The sequence below is a fragment of the Mytilus edulis genome, chromosome 7, assembly GCF_963676685.1.
Source record: "Mytilus edulis chromosome 7, xbMytEdul2.2, whole genome shotgun sequence".
NCBI lineage: Eukaryota > Metazoa > Mollusca > Bivalvia > Mytilida > Mytilidae > Mytilus > Mytilus edulis.
Genome location: NC_092350.1, coordinates 78,543,695 through 78,565,712, shown reverse-complemented (window position 1 = coordinate 78,565,712; position 22,018 = coordinate 78,543,695). Strand labels below are relative to the sequence as shown.

Below are 22,018 nucleotides of genomic sequence, written 5' to 3'. Positions count from 1 at the left end.
GTATATAAAAAACAATTAATGAAAAACATAATATGACAGACATGAACCAACAACAACCACTGAGTTATATACTCCTGACTTTGGACATTCACAAAAAGAATGTGGTATGGTTAAGCATGTTTGTGAGTGCTCAACCTCTTCTTAGTTAGGACAGTGGTTTAACAGCACAACATAAGATATCATATTGTAAAAATTAGTTGCAATTAGCACCACATAAGAGCACTCACAGTTACTGAAAATTAGTTCAAAGCCAATTACAAATAATGAATAAATCATGTTCTACCTGAGATTGTCCTTTTTAGTGTTGTTCTGCAGTTGACCATGTTATTAGCAAGTAAATGTTTGTTTATATTCATAATATATAAGATTTAACCTAGGACTAATACATAAATATATCTATTTGTCCCAGGTTCAACCAAGTAAAAATTTAATTTCTTAATTTCTCAGTCAAATCCTGTAATGTAGAACATTTCACTGTCTAACTTTGCAATTACATCAATTATTATATACACCCTCTCTGGGTGCTTGATTATGTCTCACTGTGTTTATGACCCATTGGTGGATTTTGGCTGTTTTCTGACTTTTGGTTGGGTTGTTGTCTCTTTGACTCATTCCCCATTGCCAGACCCATTGGTGGTTTTCGGCTGTTTTCAGCCTTTTTAGCTCACCTGTCCCGAAGGGACAAGTGAGCTTATGCCATCACTTGGCGTCCGTCGTCGTCCGTCGTCTGTCGTCGTCTGTCGTCGTAAACTATTTCAAGAATCTTCTCCTCTGAAACTACTGGGCCAAATACTTTCAAACTTTAACTGAATGTTCCTTAGGGTATCTTATTTATAAATTGTATCCGGAGTTTTGATCTATCAACAAACATGGTCGCCATTGCTAAAAATAGAACATAGGGGTCAAATGCAGTTTTTGGCTTATAACTCAAAAACCAAAGCATTTAGAGCAAATCTGACATGGGGTAATATTGTTTATCAGGTCAAGATCTATCTGCCCTGAAATTTTCAGATGAATCAGACAACCCGTTGTTGGGTTGCTGCCCCTGAATTGGTAATTTTAAGGAAATTTTGCTGTTTTTGGTTATTATCTTGAATATTATTATAGATAGAGATAAACTGTAAACAGGAATAATGTTCAGCAAAGTAAGATTTACAAATAAGTCAACATGACGGAAATGGTCAGTTGACCCCTTTAGGAGTTATTACCCTTTCTAGTCAATTTTTAACCATTTTTCGTAAATCTTAGTAATCTTTTACAAAAATCTTCTCCTCTGAAACTACTGGGCCAAATACTTCCAAACTTTAACTGAATGTTCCTTAGGGTATCTAGTTTGTAAATTGTATCAGAAGTTGTGATCTATCAACAAACACGGTCGCCATTGCTAAAAATAGAACATAGGGGTCAAATGCAGTTTTTGGCTTATAACTCAAAAACCAAAGCATTTAGAGCAAATCTGACATGGGATAATATTGTTTATCAGGTCAAGATCTATCTGCCCTGAAATTTTCAGATGAATCAGACAACCTGTTGTTGGGTTGCTGCCCCTGAATTGATAATTTTAAGGAAATTTTGCTGTTTTTGTTTATTATCTTGAATATAATTATAGATAGAAATAAACTGTAAACAGCAATAATGTTCAGCAAAGTAAGATTTTCCATTAAGTCAATTTGACCAAAATTGTCAATTGACCCCTTAAGGAGTTATTGCCCTTTAAAGACTTTTTTCACAATTTGTTCATCATGTTGACTTACTTTAAAAAATCTTCTCCTTTGAAACTGCTGTATCAATTTCAGCCAAACTTAGGCTAAATGAGTTTCAGAGTATCTAGTATAAATTTTATATTTTATTTCCTTGTATGTCAAGAAACAGCTCCTATGGCTAAAATAGAACATAGGAGAAAATGATTATTTTTTTTGGCTTTTGAAGAAAATAGGACGATCCAAAAAACATTTAAATAAATTGAAAAGCCAAAATAATCATTGATGAGAGATTTACCAAAAGAATTAAGGTGAGCGATTCAGGCTCTTGAGAGCCTCTTGTTATTGGGTTGTCGTCTCTTTGACTCATTCCCCATTTCTAGAGACATTGGTGGTTTTTGGCTGTTTACTGCCTTTTGGTTGGGTTGTCTCTTTGACACATTCCCCATTTCTAGACCCATTGGTGGATTTTGGCTGTTTTCTGCCATTTGGTTGGGTTGATTCTTTGACACATTCCCTATTTCTAGACCCATTGGTGGTTTTTGGCTGTTTTCAGCCATTTGGTTGGGTTGATTCTTTGACACATTCCCATTCTCAATTTTGTACAAGGTTTGGTTGTGCTATAATTACCCATGTCAAATAAATTGTAATAATTTAGAATTCCCTATCAATTTGTATTAGACAGATTTATATACACAAGTAATTGATTGATATTTGATCATGACACTGATATACAAAAATAATGTTTGTGTATTAGCAAGATTAATCTCTATTTGATCTCTTAATCAGATAAATATATTGTATCTAACTCAAATTAAATATTTGAATTTCAGATTAAAGATTTTATCACATAAAAAGATTTAAAATGTGATAACTTTGATTTATATGGTTGGTCAGTGCGAAGAGACTATCCAAAGAATACACTTGAAAATAACGTTACATTTTGATATTTTTTTGTTAATAAGGAGATGTGGTATGATTTCCAATGAGGCAGAACTATCCAACAAAGACCATAGAACACAATTGTAAACAACTGTACAGGTCTACATATGACCTTCAACAATAACCAAAAACGATACTCTTTTACGTAAGCTAAACACAATGGCCCAAGGATAGCTAAATGTGGAAAAGTTCAATTTTGAAATTAAAAATCTTTTTTTGTTTGTTATAAATTATTAGGTTCAACAGAATTAAAATATTGAAAATGCAGGTGGAATTCAAATTATAAACCATTCCAGTTTTGATACAATTTATACAATGGCAATATTGTTTTTAATTTAAGGACATGTGGATTTGACTGTTTTAACATAGATAAAAATATTTGTTTTCTCCAATAAAAGTTGTCTTTTTGTTATACATAAAGTACTTAATGAATGGACATATTTGAATTGTTTAAATATTTGTGTAGCAGACTTGATCTTGTAACAATATGGTCTAGTTAATTTCAATAAATACTTTTGTTATATCACTGAATACAATGTTTCAAATTATGATAACCAATAACTTATTAACCATTGAGGTATAAAACCAAGATTTTATATGTACTGATTTATAATAAATATCTGACAACAAGTTATTCTGGTTCTGAAAAAGGACAACTCTTCAAAATGCAATAAATGCAGAAAAGTATTAATAAAATTACAATGTCATATTTTTTGTTAAGAGATATGATTTTTAGTTGTAGATGAGAAAAAAATATAAGTAGGAAATGAAGAGTCTATTGTAGCTAATTCTTAGGTTAGGAAATGAAGAGTCTATTGTAGCTATTTCTTAGGTTAGGAAATGAAGAGTCTATTGTAGCTATTTCTTAGGTTAGGAAATGAAGAGTCTATTGTAGCTATTTCTTAGGTTAGGAAATGAAGAGTCTATTGTAGCTATTTCTTAGGTTAGGAAATGAAGAGTCTATTGTAGCTATTTCTTAGGTTAGGAAATGAAGAGTCTATTGTAGCTATTTCTTAGGTTAGGAAATGAAGAGTCTATTGTAGCTATTTCTTAGGTTAGGAAATGAAGAGTCTATTGTAGCTATTTCTTAGGTTAGGACATATATAGTTGTCAGATCTGCATACTTACTCGACAGGAGCACCCCCAGTTTTTGGTGTGGTTCATGTTGCTTGATCCTTAGTTGTCTATGTTGTGTTTTGTGCATAGTTGTCTTTTGAGTTTTATTCCATTTTCAGTTTATTTTTTACTTATGAGTTTAATTGTCCATTTAATATCTTTCACCACTGTGGTAACAGAATTTATAAAATAATTCATTTTAGAATTCTTAAGTAATTTTTTGCTCGAATATTCAAATTGTTTGCATAATACATTGTATCAACAATGATTTTGATTGACTTCTGATACCTATCATGATATTCCATGGATTATTTGATGCAATTTGAAAAGGGTTAAAACTAAAAGAAATATAAATTTAGCCTTTCAGATATATTGTGAAAATATTTTGTACTTTCTGAAAAATATTCATAAAATAAACAGCCAGTGATGATTTATATCATTATGGAAGTTTAATGTGAAAAAAAAGCATTTGTATATCATGAACATTTTAATTCTCCATTTCATATACATTTTGCTTGTAATGTAAAATAATCCTAAAAGGTTTAAAAGTAAATTAAATAATGGAGAGGCATTCATTATTAATTTATAATTATTATAGAAATCATTATAATGTGGGTGTTTAAAGGTTTATTATTTTCACACCAATATTTATAATTATAGATGGGGTTTATGGTCTATAACTAGGAATAAGGACTAGTATTTAATAAAACATTGTATGACAAAGCATATTTTAACCAGTGATAACAGTTTAAAATCTACATGAAAAAGCCTATTACTTAGTAAACAGAATTTCAATTCTATATATCACTGCTCTGAAATTTCTCTACATAGGCAAGTCACAAGGAGAGAGGTGGTGTAGTTGTTAGCGCATCGGACTACAAACACAAAGGTTCCTGTTTCAATCCCTGTTTACGGGGAGAAAATTTCAGGGAACAAATTTTCAGCTCTCCCTTGACACCATTTGCGAGTATGGTCTTGATAAGCAATGATAGTCGGTCAGAAGGGGACGATAAATAGCTGACCCCTGTTAAATTTCTTGCACGTAAAAGACACCCTTGTAGATTTAAAAAAAAAAGAGTAGACTAATACCACTACAAGGCACTCGCACCTGCAAAGTGGAAAGGGATTAATATAAATTGCAATAAAAGAGGGACGAAAGATACCAAAGGGACAGTCAAACTCATAAATCTAAAACAAACTGACAATGCCATGGCTAAAAATGAAAAAGACAAACAGAAAAACAATAGTACACATGACACAACATAGAAAACTAAAGAATAAACAACACGAACCCCACCAAAAACTAGGGGTGATCTCAGGGGCTCCGGAAGGGTAAGCAGATCCTGCTCCACATGTGGGACCCGTCGTGTTGCTTATGTGATTACAAATCCCAATCCACTATAAATAACTACATAGGCTATTGTTGTATTATGAGAGACAGCAACTACATGCAACACAATTGTGAATTGGGGGAATGGCTGTATATCATGTTGTTTTTAGTTCATTGTTTTGTACTTAAACCAGGCTTTTAGTTTTCTTGTTTGAATTGTTTTACATTTGTCATTTTTTAGGCCTTTTATTGCTTACTATGTGGTATGGGTTTTGTTTGTTGTTGAAGGATGTAGTTTGGTCTCTGATGGATAGTTGTCTCATTGGCAATCGTACCACATCTTATAGTTTTATTAGACGACCAGATTTAGCTGATTGCAATCCAATATTGAAAAGCATGTCTTCAAAGTTGAAGACCTAATGTCGTGTTAGCTATGTGTGATTGAAGACCTAATGTCGTGTTAACTATATGTGATTGAAGACCTAATGTTGTGTTAACTAGGTGTGATTGAAGACCTAATGTGGTGTTAACTATGTGTGATTGAAGACCTAATGTGGTGTTAACTAGGTGTGATTGAAGACCTAATGTGGTGTTAACTATGTGTGATTGAAGACCTAATGTGGTGTTAACTATGTGTGATTGAAGACCTAATGTCGTGTTAGCTATGTGTGATTAAAGACCTAATGTCGTGTTAACTCTGTGTGGTTGAAGACCTAATGTCGTGTTAACTCTGTGTGATTGAAGACCTAATGTCGTGTTAACTCTGTGTGATTGAAGACCTAATGTCGTGTTAACTATGTGTGATTGAAGACCTAATGTCGTGTTAACTCTGTGTGATTGAAGACCTAATGTCGTGTTAACTATGTGTGATTGAAGACCTAATGTCGTGTTAACTATTTGTGATTGAAGACCTAATGCCGTGTTAACTATGTGTGATTGAAGACCTAATGTGGTGTTAACTATGTGTGATTGAAGACCTAATGTCGTGTTAACTATGTGTGATTGAAGACCTAATGTGGTGTTAACTATGTGTGATTGAAGACCTAATGTGGTGTTAACTATGTGTGATTGAAGACCTAATGTGGTGTTAACTATGTGTGATTGAAGACCTAATGTCATGTTAACTATGTGTGATTGAAGACCTAATGTCGTGTTAACTATGTGTGATTGAAGACCTAATGTCATTCTCTTTTTATTAGAGTTGTTTGGTTGCTGTGTCATTGACAGATTTCACCTTTTATTGAAATTCTGTTTAGGTTTTTATTTTTTTTGGAGGAGCATTACCTAATGTCAGAAAACCTTAAGTTACAACATGTAGTACATTGTCATGTCAGAAAACTTTAAGTTACAACATGTAGTACATTGTCATGTCAGAAAACCTTAAGTTACAACATGTAGTACATTGTCATGTCAGAAAATCTTAAGTTACAACATGTAGTACATTGTCATGTCAGAAAACCTTAAGTTACAACATGTAGTACATTGTCATGTCAGAAAACCTTAAGTTACAACATGTAGTACATTGTCACACGTTATATCACTAGATATATCACTGTGAAGGCATGCTAGATTTAAACAATATTTGTAATATATTTGACTATTTTTGTTGTTATCATTCCAATCAATCTTATTAGTTATAAGTAATTTCAAATGTAATGATTTCGGTTTGTTAAAGTATTGAATTGAGTATATGATTGCAGTAATTATAGTTTTAATTAGTTTGCTCATTTTAACTTATAGGTCAAACTGCCAACACAAATTTATTTGCAAGATTTAATCATTACATAATGAATTGTCTTTTTGTTCCATAAATTAATCTGCCTTGATGGTGGTCAAATTTACCCCAATAAGGCAACAACTCAGAATGTTTGATGGTCAATGGATGAAAAAGTATCTCGACTTTTTTTTGTTCATACATAATAAAGTTTACATATGGTTTACACAAAGAATTAGTAATTTCCATAATTTTAAAGGTTTTAAAAAGGTTATAAAATATAAAGTCATGATTACTTTATTTGACAGTCATTTAAAAGTTAAAATGGTATTATGATACTCATATAAAGCTTATGAATTTCTTCAGAAAGTGAAGCACCCTTCAAACCTAGAACAGATATTGTTTACATAGTCAAAATTATTGACCTTTCCATGATATGCCAGGGTCTAAAACAAATATTTATCATTACACTGTAGAAATAGTTCTGAGACCAAAAACATGATATTGCATTTTCGTCACAAAAATTATAGATCCTTTTGAAAATTAAATCATAAAATGAAATTTCAGCTAAATTAAAGACTAGAAGAAATGTGGACTGCTGCAAAGCTTTCAATTTGTAAATCACTTTCTAGTTTTTACTTCATAATAGAAAAAAAGAAAGTCATTGAATTTTCTGTGACATTATGTGTACTGTATATAAATTTAGAAAAAAAAATGACCAAATGCTAGCTATATATATAATACTCTGAAAATCCATTGAAATATTTGATTTGGACACAAAGGAATAAGAAAATAGATTTTGTGTTAGCTAAGTTGTAATGCACCAAAACAAAAGGAAATAATATGTATAGAATGTTCTTGTTACTTTATAACTCAGCAATTTTTATTTTTATTTTATTGGTATATGATAAATAAGATTGTATATAGGGTTACAATATAACAACAATTCTTCTTCAAAGAAAAAGAAAATATGAAAATTTATCAATTTGATATCTTGACATATGAAATTGAATTGATGAATTGAGATATTAGAAAGTATTATATTTAGCCTGGATTTATCAGAAATATAATGTATCGGTTAATACTAGTTTGACATAACAACTTTCCTTATCAAACGGCATGAAAGACAAATTTAAATCTCTCTGTATTTGTATAAAGTATACATATCTAAACAGCCGAGTAACAGAGCAAGATTTAGTTCTGTGTTTTGAGGGGAATGTATTAAACAAATATCTTGTATAGAAATGTGGTAACTGTTTATGTAATTTGTTTGGATTTGGCTTAGTGATAAATAGATTTTTAATTTATGTGTTCATCAATTTATCTTGTAAATGACTCAATAAAATTCACATTTCATTCATCTACTGTGAGATGACTTTGTAATCTGGATTTAAAGTTTGTCAGGTATAAGTTCTTAGCCATTACATTGAGATGTATAAAGTCTGACAGTATAACAGAATTTTGATCTCTGTTCTGGTCATTCTGGAGCAAATATTATGTATTACTGTTACATCCATGATGGTTTAAGAGATTAGATAGAGTTTAATGTTGCAAACTGTTATTTTGATATTAGGCCACATTTAATATGGCCCAAATTACCCCAGTTTTAGTGAAACTCTTGGTCTTAGACTTCAATAATACTCAGTGGCCTAGTGTCTAAGTACTGTATCACTAATCAGTAGCCAGTCAACACTGAGGTTGTGAGTTCAAACCCCGCTCATGTGGGTGCACTCATCTCAACTAAAACCACGCATGGAACAATATGTTTTTAAAATCTTGTTACTTTTTACAACACAATGATTTTCTTAGTAAATCTGGATTGTGAATTGTTTAAGTTGACATAAACAATTTTGAACAGATCTACTTATCAGCTCAGAATGCCCTATAAAGTAAATTATGACACGGTCTTTACAACTTTTATTTATGTGAAGAGTTTTACTAAAACAATAATCCTAAAACATATAAGTAATCTGAATGGGTGCTTCAAAATAAAGAAGAAAGAAAAACTCTACTTAGAAAGGGGAGATAATTTATGGTTCAACAACAAAACCACATCATATTTGTAGGAATTCATGTCATAGCTGTAAATTTTATATAGATACCTACTAGTTTGGCTTAAAGCAGCAAGATAGCACAGTTTCCTTATAATGGGGTCCAAGACAATATAATCTTTCAAGAATTTATGCCAAATTCATTTTTTTCAAAATTTGAATACTTTTTATGCAGGATTTACTGCAAACACAAACTTTCCTGCATAATGTCTGAAAAGTGTTTATCCAAGGATGTACTTAGGTGAAATTAAACAAAGCAAGAATTTAAAATTGATACTGTAAGATGGAAAAGCATTAGTTAAGGTTCAAAATAAGGTAAAAATATTGATAGGTCATGAGTCTGGCCTTTTCAAGATATTTGATTTTTTTAATATGGCGGGAAAAAGGCTTACTCTAACTTTTACCTTATATTTGCATTGGTATAACTTGGGTCTCAAATCAAAAGAAAGAAAATCAAGAATCTGCTTAAATTTTGGAAAATTACCTTTTATGAGCTATTAAATCTGATATAAAAAGCTAAATGGGTGTTATGGGGCAAAATATTTTAACTTGTATCATAGCCAAAAATATGAAGGAGTCTGAACATCTGACACAAATTCCATCACCTCACCAAGGTACATCCTTAAGAGAAGTTTGTATATACTACTACTGTGGTATGTTACTAGCAATGACTTTTGAAATAATCCTGGTTCTAACTGTTAAATATTGTAGATTGTTGTGTTGGTGGGTTGATGTCTCATTAGCATACAACCTTTCCTTTTACTTATGATTGTTTTTTAATTTATTAACAGCATGTCTCTGTAATATTATCTTTTTAAGTTTACAAGATTTATTTCATTTTTACTTTCAGTTTCCAACAGATTTATTTAAGACTAACTTAACAAAGCATGTTACAGCAGAGGATCATGGAATGAATGTAGAGGTATGTGAAAACAAACAAACAAAACATGTGTATGTACAAGAATGGGATATAACAATGAATGTAGAGGTATATGAAAACAAACAAACAAACATGTGTATGTACAAGAATGGGATATAACAATGAATGTAAAGGTATGTAAAAACAAACAAACAAAACATGTGAATGTACAAGAATGGGATATAACAATGAATGTAGAGGAATGTGAAAACAAACAAACAAAACATGTGTATGTACAAGAATGGGATATAACAATGAATGTAGAGGTATATGAAAACAAACAAACAAACATGTGTATGTACAAGAATGGGATATAACAATGAATGTAGAGGAATGTGAAAACAAACAAACAAAACATGTGTATGTACAAGTATGGGATATAACAATGAATGTAGAGGTATGTAAAAACAAACAAACAAACATGTGTATGTACAAGAATGGGATATAACAATGAATGTAGAGGTATGTAAAAACAAACAAACAAACATGTGTATGTACAAGAATGGGATATAACAATGAATGTAGAGGAATGTGAAAACAATTAAACAAAACATGTGTATGTACAAGAATGGGATATAACAATGAATGTAGAGGAATGTGAAAACAAACAAACAAAACATGTGTATGTACAAGTATGGGATATACCAATGAATGTAGAGGTATGTAAAAACAAACAAACAAAAATGTGTATGTACAAGTATGGAGTATAACAATGAATGTAGAGGTATGTTAAAACAAACAAACAAACATGTGTATGTACAAGTATGAGATATAACAATGAATGTAGAGGTATGTTAAAACAAACATTTAAACAAAACATGTTTATGTACAAGTATGGGATATGACAATGAATGTAAAGGTATGTGAAAACAAACAAACAAAACATGTGTATGTACAAGTATGGGATATAACAATGAATGTAGAGGTATGTGAAAACAAACAAACAAACATGTGTATGTACAAGTATGGGATATACCAATGAATTAAGAGGTATGTAAAAAAAAAAAAAATATGTGTATGTACAAGTATGGGATACAACAATGAATGTAGAGGTATGTGAAAACAAACAAACAAAACATGTGTATGTACAAGTATGGGATATAACAATGAATGTAGAGGTATGTGAAAACAAACAAACAAACATGTGTATGTACAAGTATGGGATATAACAATGAATGTAGAGGTATGTAAAAACAAACAAACAAACATGTGTATGTACAAGTATGGGATATAACAATGAATGTAGAGGTATGTAAAAACAAACAAACAAACATGTGTATGTACAAGTATGGGATATACCAATGAATGTAGAGGTATGTAAAAACAAACAAACAAACATGTGAATGATGTGTATGTAGAAGTATGGGATATATACCAATGAAAGTAGAGGTATGTAAAAACAAACAAACAAAACATGTGTATTTACAAGTATGAGATATAACATTGAATGTAGAGGAATGTAAAAACAAACAAACAAAACATGTTTATGTACAAGTATGGGATATGACAATGAATGTAGAGGTATGTAAAAACAAACAAACAAACAAACCAAACCAAACATGTTAATGTACAAGTATTGGATATAACAATGAATGTAGTGGTATGTGAAAACAAACAAACAAAACATGTGTATGTACAAGTATGGGATATAACAATGAATGTAGAGGTATGTTAAAAAAAAACAAAAAAAAACCATGTGTATGTACAAGTATGGGATATAACAATGAATGTAGAGGTATGTTGAAAAAAAACCAAACAAAACATGTGTATGTACAAGTATGAGATATAACAATTTATCTTACCTCCTATACATTTCTTGGAATATGATTGGTTAACAGCGCCCTCTTGGAAACCGTGTATATTTAATATTAGGTTAGTTGGGAGGCGGGGCTTATTTCATACACGTTTAGTAGTGGAGTTACACCCCTTTATATTCCATATAAGGTAATAAGGAGGTGGGGCTTATTTCATACATTGTTAGTAGTGGTGTTACGTCCCTTTAGAAAAACAAAACAGTGCTGAGAAAAAATCCTAAAGGTTTCAATAGACGAAGAAAGTGATGATCAAGTGAAATAAATTCATAAAACACATTTAAATCTAACAAGTTGTCATTGTTGGCATCTGTTCTTGTAGGATCAAAGGAAGTAGTTTCATAATCATGTTAATACTAACTGTATTGAAGACTTGCTCATTTTGATAGGTCACTAGTCTAAATTTTACACGTTAAGATAGTCGGTAAGATAAATTCGTTACATAGTGTGCTACTGACATAATACACTAATAATACACACTATGTAACTAATAGAATGTAGAGGTATGTAAAAACAAACTAACAAACAAAACTTTTCTTCTCATATATGTTATGATGGTATGATACTAAACCACTAACGGGAAGGATTGTGCCTGATGTTCATATGATGAAATCATAATCTTTCAGTCAGTTCAATTGAAGTCTGGAGCTGGCATGTCAGTTAACTGCTAGTAGTCTGTTGTTATTTATGTATTATTGTCATTTTGTTTATTTTCTTTGGTTACATCTTCTGACATCAGACTGGGACTTCTCTTGAACTGAATTTTAATGTGCGTATTGTTATGTGTTTACTTTTCTACATTGGCTAGAGGTATAGGGGGAGGGTTGAGATCTCACAAACATGTTTAACCCCGCCGCATTTTTGCGCCTGTCCCAAGTCAGGAGCCTCTGGCCTTTGTTAGTCTTGTATTATTTTAATTTTAGTTTCTTGTGTACAATTTGGAAATTAGTATGGCGTTCATTATCACTGAACTAGTATATATTTGTTTAGGGGCCAGCTGAAGGACGCCTGCAGGTGCGGGAATTTCTCGCTACATTGAAGACCTGTTGGTGACCTTCTGCTGTTGTTTTTTTCTATGGTCGGGTTGTTGTCTCTTTAGCACATTCCCCATTTCCATTCTCAATTTTATGTACAAGTATGGGATATGACAATGAAACTTTTAGATCCATTTTTTTTTCTTTTCTGGAGTGTTGTTTTGGTTTGTGTTTGTGCTTTATGGCACTCATTGTTAAAATCAGAAGCCTGTAGTTTAGTGGTTGCAGTTAGTTGATGTCTATTATTTTTTATTTGTTTATTATCTTCAGCATGAATAAGTCATAACTTTTCTCTTTTTAATTGTTTCACATTTATTCATGCATTGGTCTGATATTGCTTCCTATACAGTATATAGATATAGGAAGATGTGGTGTGAGTGCCAATGAGACAACTCTCCATACAAATAATATAGTTTTCTCATTATTGAAGGATGTGGACCTGTAATTGTTTACACCATTGTCTAATTGTTAGTTGTACCACATTTTATATTAATTTGATTTATACAAAACAAACTGCAGCAGGTAACTAAAACCCCAGCTTCAAACATGCCACTTTTGACAAGAAAACTTTGACAAGAGTACTAGTATTAGAGCAGGATCTGCTTACCCTTTAAGAGCACCTGGTATCACCCTGATTTTTGGTGGGGTTCCTGTTAGTCTTTAGTTTTCTATGTGGTGTTTTTTTTTATACTGCAGTTTCTCTGTTGGTCTTTTTCTATTTTTACCATGGCATTGTAGTTAATTTTCGACTTATGAGTTTGGATGTTCCTTTGGTATATTAATAAGCCTCTCATTTAACAATATTCAAATAAGATTGAATTAAAGAATAAAGTGAGATGAAGATATATAACTACACATGTATTATTAATTAAGCATGAACACTCATAACTGAGTGGTATTGTACATCTAAGGATACATCCAGCTTCACATTAGTACATGTATATAGTAAGATGGATTTACATAGTCAACAACTGACAACACTTTAGAAAGCCAACATGATGGTATAATACTAAACCCCTAACGGGAGGGATTGTGCCTGATATTCATATGATGAAGACATAATTTTTCAATCAGTTTAGTTGAGGTCTGGAGCTGGCATGTCAGTAACTGCTAGTAGTCTGTTGTTATTTATGTATTATTGTCATTTTGTTTATTTTCTTTTGTTACCTTTTCTGACATCGGACTCGGACTTCTCTTGAACAGAATTTTACTGTGCGTATTGTTATGCGTTTACTTTTCTACATTGGCTAAAGGTATTAGGTTGAGATCTCAAAAAACATGTTTATATATCTTTATTACCAAAGTCTATATAAACTTTAGGTATACAATTATATCAACATCAATAATACATATAATACATACATAAACACAGACTATGTGACAGCAGAATGTGTTGTAGTAATAAACAAACATTATTTTAACATTTCAGATCTAAGCTTAAAAGATCTAAATATAAATTTACCTAAATTACACAACTCTTTTACATTGTTAGTACTCATCAGTTTTATAAATTTGTACATGGACGTTTTTTCCAATAAAATGGCTTACCGTAATATAAATTGTTCGAAAAACCTTGAAAACGTGTACATTTGTTTAACCCCACCACATTTTTGCGCCTGTACCAAGTCAGGAGCCTCTGGCCTTTGTTGGTCTTGTATGATTTTTAATTTTAGTTTCTTGTGTATAATTTGAAGTTTAGTATGACGTCCATTATCACTGAACTAGTGTATATATTTGTTTATAGGCCAGCTGAAGGACGCCTCCGGGTGTGGGAGTTTCTCGCTGCATTGAAGACCTATTGGTGACCTTCTTCTGTTGTCTGTTCTATGGTCAGGTTGTTGTCTCTTTGACACATTCCCCATTTCCATTCTCAATTTTATGTCTCCACATTTATATTATTCAGAGACATGTCTGGATAAAGAAGGGTACTCATAGTCCAAAGTTTAGAGGGTAATCAAAAATAAAACTCATTTTGTAACTTCCAAGTTTGTTACCTTTTAATAAGCTCTACTATGACTTTCTCTCTGGTAACTTACTACTGAGAAATACTTATATATGAATAAATTTCAGCAAGTTCACAAAATGTTAGACCTGAGATTGCTACAGAAATCCATCCACAGAACAAGAAACCTCCACACAGGAGAGTGGAATACCAAAGTTATCAGGAAAGCTTTGTTTCTTATGGACCACCATGCTCTTACGTGAGTAAATAAATGTTAAATCAGATTGTATAAACACTGAAATGATCATAAACCTTTAGATATATAAAGTGTTCTCTTATTCTCAACCATTGTAACTTTTTCATAAACCATGCTTGTGGTAATCAATTATACAAGAAATGTTGAGTTTAAAATATGATAGGACATCAACCAATGTAAATATTAGAAGGATATGACTGTTATTTACAGTTCTGCAAGCATAAAAATATCCAGAAAGAAGAATTTATTGAACTACAAAAAGTCTAAAAGAAAAAAATGATAATACTTGTACATGGACTCGTAATAATGTATGAGGATTTTGTGTGCATATTTTAGACTAGATGCTATCTAATGAACCATTGAGGTGACCTTAAAGACTAGTACTGATGATCATACTATTGGATAAGACATAAATATAAACAGATAGATAAGCACATACAAACGCAATATGGCAGTCTGTTAGAAATCATGTCATAGATTAAAAAAGTTCAATCAGTCTACAAAATTGTTCTCCCCGGTGTCTCCCTTGTTTCATTATTAAATGTTAGCATTCTTTTCTTTTTGAGCACACTTACCACAATCATAAGCAAAATCCAGCTAAGGTGTCAAATTAAAGTTTGCATGAAAATAAAATAATGAATTCAAGTGAGGTTGAATTATGACTTGCAATCAGTGTTTTATTCTTTCAATATTTTGCTTTAATACATGTTTGAAATAAAAGCATCACAGTTAAATCCTGTGTTCAAATCTTAGCTAGTGCTCTTTTTAATACCCAAAGAGGGAAAGTTTCAAAAATATTAGATGAATAAATAAATTTAGACTGTTACAAATAAGAAAAGCCAAATCTTTTGATGTTTTTTTTTTCTGAAGAATCAAAACTTTTATTCAGGTAAATTGAAGACTCAGTTGAAATAAAAGATAAAGAAGCATGTACACATATTAAACTGAATGTGCAAATAGAAATTAATGTAGTTTTTTATTTTAGGTTTGAAGAAATATATAATATGAGAATAGCCTACAAAGCATTTGAAGGGGAGGATATGAGGGGTATGCCTTTGGAAGAACGTATGATGCTGGGAGCTCTTAAGGTATTCAAATTCATCACCACAAAATATACTAATAAAAATATGCAGTACTAAGTATCCAATTAAGATTTTCTTGAGTTTTCCAAATGTGATAGAGAATTAAGTTTTCACAATGATCCAAATCATAAATGAAGTTGTATTCATTGTTTATATCATCTCTGTTTAGATGAAGTTATTTGTAATTTAATCCTCTGATGTCAGGATGCTGAAAAGAAGTTTACGATTTCCCATGTAAATACACTCCACCCCTTCCCAGTAAAGCAGGTAGATCATGGTTGAACCATCAACAGAAAATGTCATATTCATCTCATTTGTGTTTAAATTAAAAGCAGCCAGCTAGGCATAAATGAGGTTTAACAAGTAATTCATAGAGGTGTTTGGTATTATCAAAGATGATTTCTAAATTATTTTTATGCCCCACCTACAATAGGGGGGCGTTATGTTTTCTGGTCTGTGCATTCGTCCGTCTGTTCGTTCGTCCATCCGTTCATCCGTCCGTTCGTCCGTCCGTTCGTCTGTCCGTTCGTTCCGCTTCAGGTTAAAGTTTTTTGTCAAGGTAGTTTTTGATGAAGCTGAAGTCCAATCAACTTGAAACTTAGTACACTTGTTGCTTATGATATGATCTTTCTAATTTTAAAGTCAAATAAGACTTTTGACCCCAATTTCATGGTCCACTGAACATAGAAAATGAAAGTGCAAGTGGGGCATCCGTGTACTTTGGACACATTCTTGTTTAAATTTAACAGAAAATGTTACCTTTCTTTTAATAGTCAAAATTACTGTCATTGAAAATAAGTTTTGATGCCCCACCTAGAGGCATAATGTTTTTTCGTTCTGTGCGTCCGTTCCTCCGTCTGTTTGTTGTTTTAGTCCATTAATCCATCTGTCCAGCTTTAGGTTAAATTTTTGATAAAGTTAAAGTCCAATCAACTTGAAACTTAGTACACATGTTCCTTACGACAAGATATGATCTTTCTAATTGTAATGCCAAATTAGAGTTTTGAACCAATTTTCATCATCCACTGAACATATAAAATGATAGTGCGAGCAGGGCATCCCCCATCCCTGTACTAAGGACACATTCTTGTTTCTGAGTTCTGCTGTAACTAGAAATCTTACTCTTTTAAACAGTTTGTATCATTGGCACTCATACATTGTACCACATTTTAATCATATATAACTGACAAGTGATAATTTTATTGTCAAACGAAAACACAAAATCTCAAACTTCTATTCTTAAGTTGATCAATTTTTATCTAAATCTACAAATTTTATCTTTGAAAATAAGTATTGACTGTAATATTTACATATATAACCCAATAAAATGGACCAGGACAGTTGTAGTTAAATGATTAATGTCCATAGAAAACTGACTTATTGTCTAACAGATCTTTAACTTTATTTGCTAAAGTGATAAAATGGGAATGATTTGTTAAAAGATCAATCATACTGTTGACAGATACTCTCCATGTGATAAAGTATACTGATCAAATAAACCAACATTACAATACATAATTATAGGTAGAAAGGAAAGAAGTTAAATGGTATTTGCAAGCGTCAATGTGGACAAAGAGTTACACAATTATATTTAAAAATTACCTTGCCATTATTTGAGATGTTTGACACAAGTAAACTTCTTAACAATAAATTAAAGTGTAAACTCAAAAAGCAATATTTTTAACAGTGAAAGCATTAACTATTACACGTATTACTTTTTATTGAATCATTGTTAAGATTGAGTTAAATTGTAATTTGTAATTTCACAATTTATTTATTTTCGTGGGTACCAACTTTCGTAGATTGCGAAAAACTCACATATTCGAGGATATTTAAATTCGTTGTTTTGGAAAAGTTTGCATGCATTCCTTAGGAAAATTTTATTTTGTTGAACATTTAAATTCGTGGTTCCCCTGTTCCCACGAAATCCACGAAAATTGGTATCCAACGAATATTAATGAATCCACAGTACTTTGTCCTTTCATTAATGTATAAACCCACATGTATAGGTTTATATATCATCTATAGTGCTTTCTTTCAACCACTTCTTCCTGAAAATATATAGACAGACTTCACAAACAACTCCTCATCCAGATTGTCTGACTTGGTACCAGTTTTATGGGTATACAAACCTCATCCTTTTCCATTATGCTATGCAATAGAATGAATTGACATTCTTGAAAAATAGAATAGTAATCAAATGATTTAGGATTGTCTTTTGATTTTCATAAGAGTTGTTTAGATAGACAATTCAAACAATGTATAACACTTCAAAATATTGTTCTTTTATTGTTCTGATGATTTAAGAAACCAGTACTTCACATTTATGTGTTATAATGGTACAATTAAATGAATAACTTTTCTGTCAGTTATTATGTGAAAATAATGTTCAACTTGAATATTGAACAATGATTCAATTTTTCATTGGTGAATTTATTACCTTAAATGTTAATGTTTTACACCTGAATAACTTTTTGTTTACACTGGCATGCTTATAACCTTTTCCTTTTTAAACACTTTCAAATTTATACTTCTTAATCAATGGGAGATAACTCTAGTTGTATTTACTGCACTGCAGACTTGGGTTTTAATGTTACTGGTGACAAATTATACTTCCTAATCAATGGGAGATAACTCTCGTATTTACTGCACTGCAGACTTGGGTTTTAATGTTACTGGTGACAAATTATACTTCCTAATCAATGGGAGATAACTCTAGTTGTATTTACTGCACTGCAGACTTGGGTTTTAATGTTACTGGTGACAAATTATACTTCCTAATCAATGGGAGATAACTCTAGTTGTATTTACTGCACTGAAGACTTGGGTTTTAATGTTACTGGTGACAAATTATACTTCCTAATCAATGGGAGATAACTCTAGTTGTATTTACTGCACTGCAGACTTGGGTTTTAATGTTACTGGTGACAAATTATACTTCCTAATCAATGGGAGATAACTCTAGTTGTATTTACTGCACTGCAGACTTGGGTTTTAATGTTACTGGTGACAAATTATACTTCCTAATCAATGGGAGATAACTCTAGTTGTATTTACTGCACTGCAGACTTGGGTTTTAATGTTACTGGTGACAAATTATACTTCCTAATCAATGGGAGATAACTCTAGTTGTATTTACTGCACTGCAGACTTGGGTTTTAATGTTACTGGTGACAAATTATACTTCCTAATCAATGGGAGATAACTCTAGTTGTATTTACTGCACTGCAGACTTGGGTTTTAATGTTACTGGTGACAAATTATACTTCCTAATCAATGGGAGATAACTCTAGTTGTATTTACTGCACTGAAGACTTGGGTTTTAATGTTACTGGTGACAAATTATACTTCCTAATCAATGGGAGATAACTCTAGTTGTATTTACTGCACTGAAGACTTGGGTTTTAATGTTACTGGTGACAAATTATACTTCCTAATCAATGGGAGATAACTCTAGTTGTATTTACTGCACTGAAGACTTGGGTTTTAATGTTACTGGTGACAAATTATACTTCCTAATCAATGGGAGATAACTCTAGTTGTATTTACTGCACTGCAGACTTGGGTTTTAATGTTACTGGTGACAAATTATACTTCCTAATCAATGGGAGATAACTCTAGTTGTATTTACTGCACTGCAGACTTGGGTTTTAATGTTACTGGTGACAAATTATACTTCCTAATCAATGGGAGATAACTCTAGTTGTATTTACTGCACTGAAGACTTGGGTTTTAATGTTACTGGTGACAAATTATACTTCCTAATCAATGGGAGATAACTCTAGTTGTATTGGCAGCAATGCAGACTAGGGTTTTAATGTGACTGGTGACACGTTATTTCATATAAAAGGTCATAATTTAAGATGGTATATTATGTTAGAAATGAAAAATTTAGAATTATTTATTCAGTTTTATCTCTGTTAGAACTCTGATAAGCTCTAGTAACCTTTCCAAATAGAAAACAGCAGTCATATTTCTGTCATATTTCTGACTTGGTAAACCACTGACAAAAAAAATTGCAGAATACAACACAGAAAAAAATACTGTCTTGAAGAAATTCTGCATATATTTTCTATCAACTATCTGTGTAGTAGTAGTATTTTTTTTATATAACTTAAATTAAAAAGTATTCTTGATGCCAAAAAAGGTAAATGACAATGAGTGTCTCACAAATAACTATGTCTAATGTTTGATAACAGATGTGTGGGAGAAGTATTGCACCGCTGAAGATGATGCACAGGGTCAAACATATGTCAGTACATTTTGAGGAACCAGATCGGATGCAGTTGTTTGAATTTCTAGATCTTGTGTTATGGTAAGATGCACTCCGCATATGTAGTTATATGTATTTGGCATAGGAGAGGTAAAGTTCTAAAAAAAAAAATCGTTATCACATCTTATTTTAATCTTTCGAATGACATTCTTCAACTTGTATTCATTTTTGTTTAGGGGCCAGCTGAAGCACACCTCTGGGTGCAGGAGTTTCTCGCTGAAGACCCAATGGTGGCCTTCAGCTGTTGTTTGCTCTTTGGTTACATTGTTGTCTCTTTGACACATTCCTCATTTCCATTCTCAATTTTATTCAGTTTGATGTCAAGAAGATAGCTATCAAATATCAGATATTGTAAATTTAGAAATTATTGCGTGCATTTATTATTGAAATTTTCAAAAATGGACAAGAATGTGAGTTTTATTTAATGCGATTTCAGAACAACCTATAGTAACATACAGATCTATCTTTTATTTATCAAAACAAGAGTTCTTATTATTGCGATACTCACTTAGTCGCATAATTCGCATTTATAATAAAAACCTCAAAATAATTTCTGAATTTACAGTATCAGAAATTTTTTCTCTAGATATTTGTTAATATCTACATTTATCTTGCATTTAATAAAAGTTGCATACACTGTATACGGTATAAGGTTCAGTTTAATGATAGAATCTTTTTTCTCCAATGAAATGTCCTTTTCTTGCAATCTCTTGATATTTGTGTTCTGTTTGTGTTTTATCACAGACATTTCCACTAACATAATTATTGGTTAGATTAGAAAGAAGATCAGATTTCTGTCTCATAATAAATATCATTTAAAACAAATATAATAAATTGAAGTCAGAAAAAATTAGGGGATTAGATTATAAAGATAAGAGTTATTAGAGTAAGTGTTGATGAAAGTTAGACATCTTTGTGTATTTGCAGGGCTGATTTGTATGAAGAATTCACATTTGACAGCATGGAAAAAGCAGATGGAAAAGAAGGAGATCTGTTCAAGGTAATTATATATACCATAAACAAATACTTCTTTTGTACCAATAAGGTAACATAATCAACAAAGGTTCAAAATTACATTCTGCTGACATTTGTGAATTATTCTTATTTACATCTAATCTGTCCATCTGTCAGTCCATTTTTCCCTCCGTTGGTCAGTCAATACGAAAGAAAATTCCCATCAAAGTGTTCTTTGCTTATACTGAGTGGAAAGTTTTGATACATGGTCTGCACCTTTATATTGTTGAGTTGTATGGAGTCAGCAGTTATTTACAACTGCCCTGTATCCACCTATTTTTCACTAGTAGTTTGACATTTTACAACACTCCTTGTACATGGAATTTTTGCATCAAAAGTTTTATCTGCTCCTATTAAAGGGAATACTCTAATATATGGTCTGTAGCTTGATAGTGTTGCTTTGTAGCAAGTAAGGTATTGTAACAAATGCCATGTAGTACCTTCCTGTTTGCCGATAGTTTGAAATTTTACAACACTAGTTGTGTAAGGAAAATTTCCATCAAAGTTTTCTTAGGTTTTGTGAAAGGGAATGATACTACTCTCCTTAATGGGGAAAACCTTTCGCTGTATATTTTTAATTACTGGTTACCTGGTAGATATCAGCTGGGAACAGTATATCTAACTAGTTAATATATATGTTCCTGATATCAGATAGCACTCACTGTACTCATAAAACATTATGAACTGAACAGAGACCCAGTTATACCCCCTTGGATCTATTGAAAATAAAATCAAAACATGTTCTGGCTTTGAGGTCATAAAACTTTTGAGTCAGTTTTTTTATACAACTGCAAAAATTAAAAAAATTTTGGTCGTATATTGGTATCACGTTAG

At 31.6% G+C, this 22,018-nt stretch overlaps 1 protein-coding gene across 7 annotated transcripts in view; it reads left to right on the top strand.

Moving 5' to 3' along the window:
• The window catches only part of LOC139482332 (myb-like protein X), a 60,839-nt gene that overhangs the window by 5,761 nt on the left and 33,060 nt on the right, over nucleotides 1–22,018 (top strand). For all 7 annotated transcript variants that reach the window (XM_071266172.1, XM_071266171.1, XM_071266169.1 and 4 more), the window contains exons 3-7: nucleotides 9,704–9,775; nucleotides 14,688–14,818; nucleotides 15,801–15,903; nucleotides 20,097–20,212; nucleotides 21,098–21,170. In XM_071266172.1, coding sequence (XP_071122273.1) covers nucleotides 9,704–9,775; nucleotides 14,688–14,818; nucleotides 15,801–15,903; nucleotides 20,097–20,212; nucleotides 21,098–21,170 — 495 coding nt within the window. The remainder of the gene's footprint in view (nucleotides 1–9,703; nucleotides 9,776–14,687; nucleotides 14,819–15,800; nucleotides 15,904–20,096; nucleotides 20,213–21,097; nucleotides 21,171–22,018) is intronic.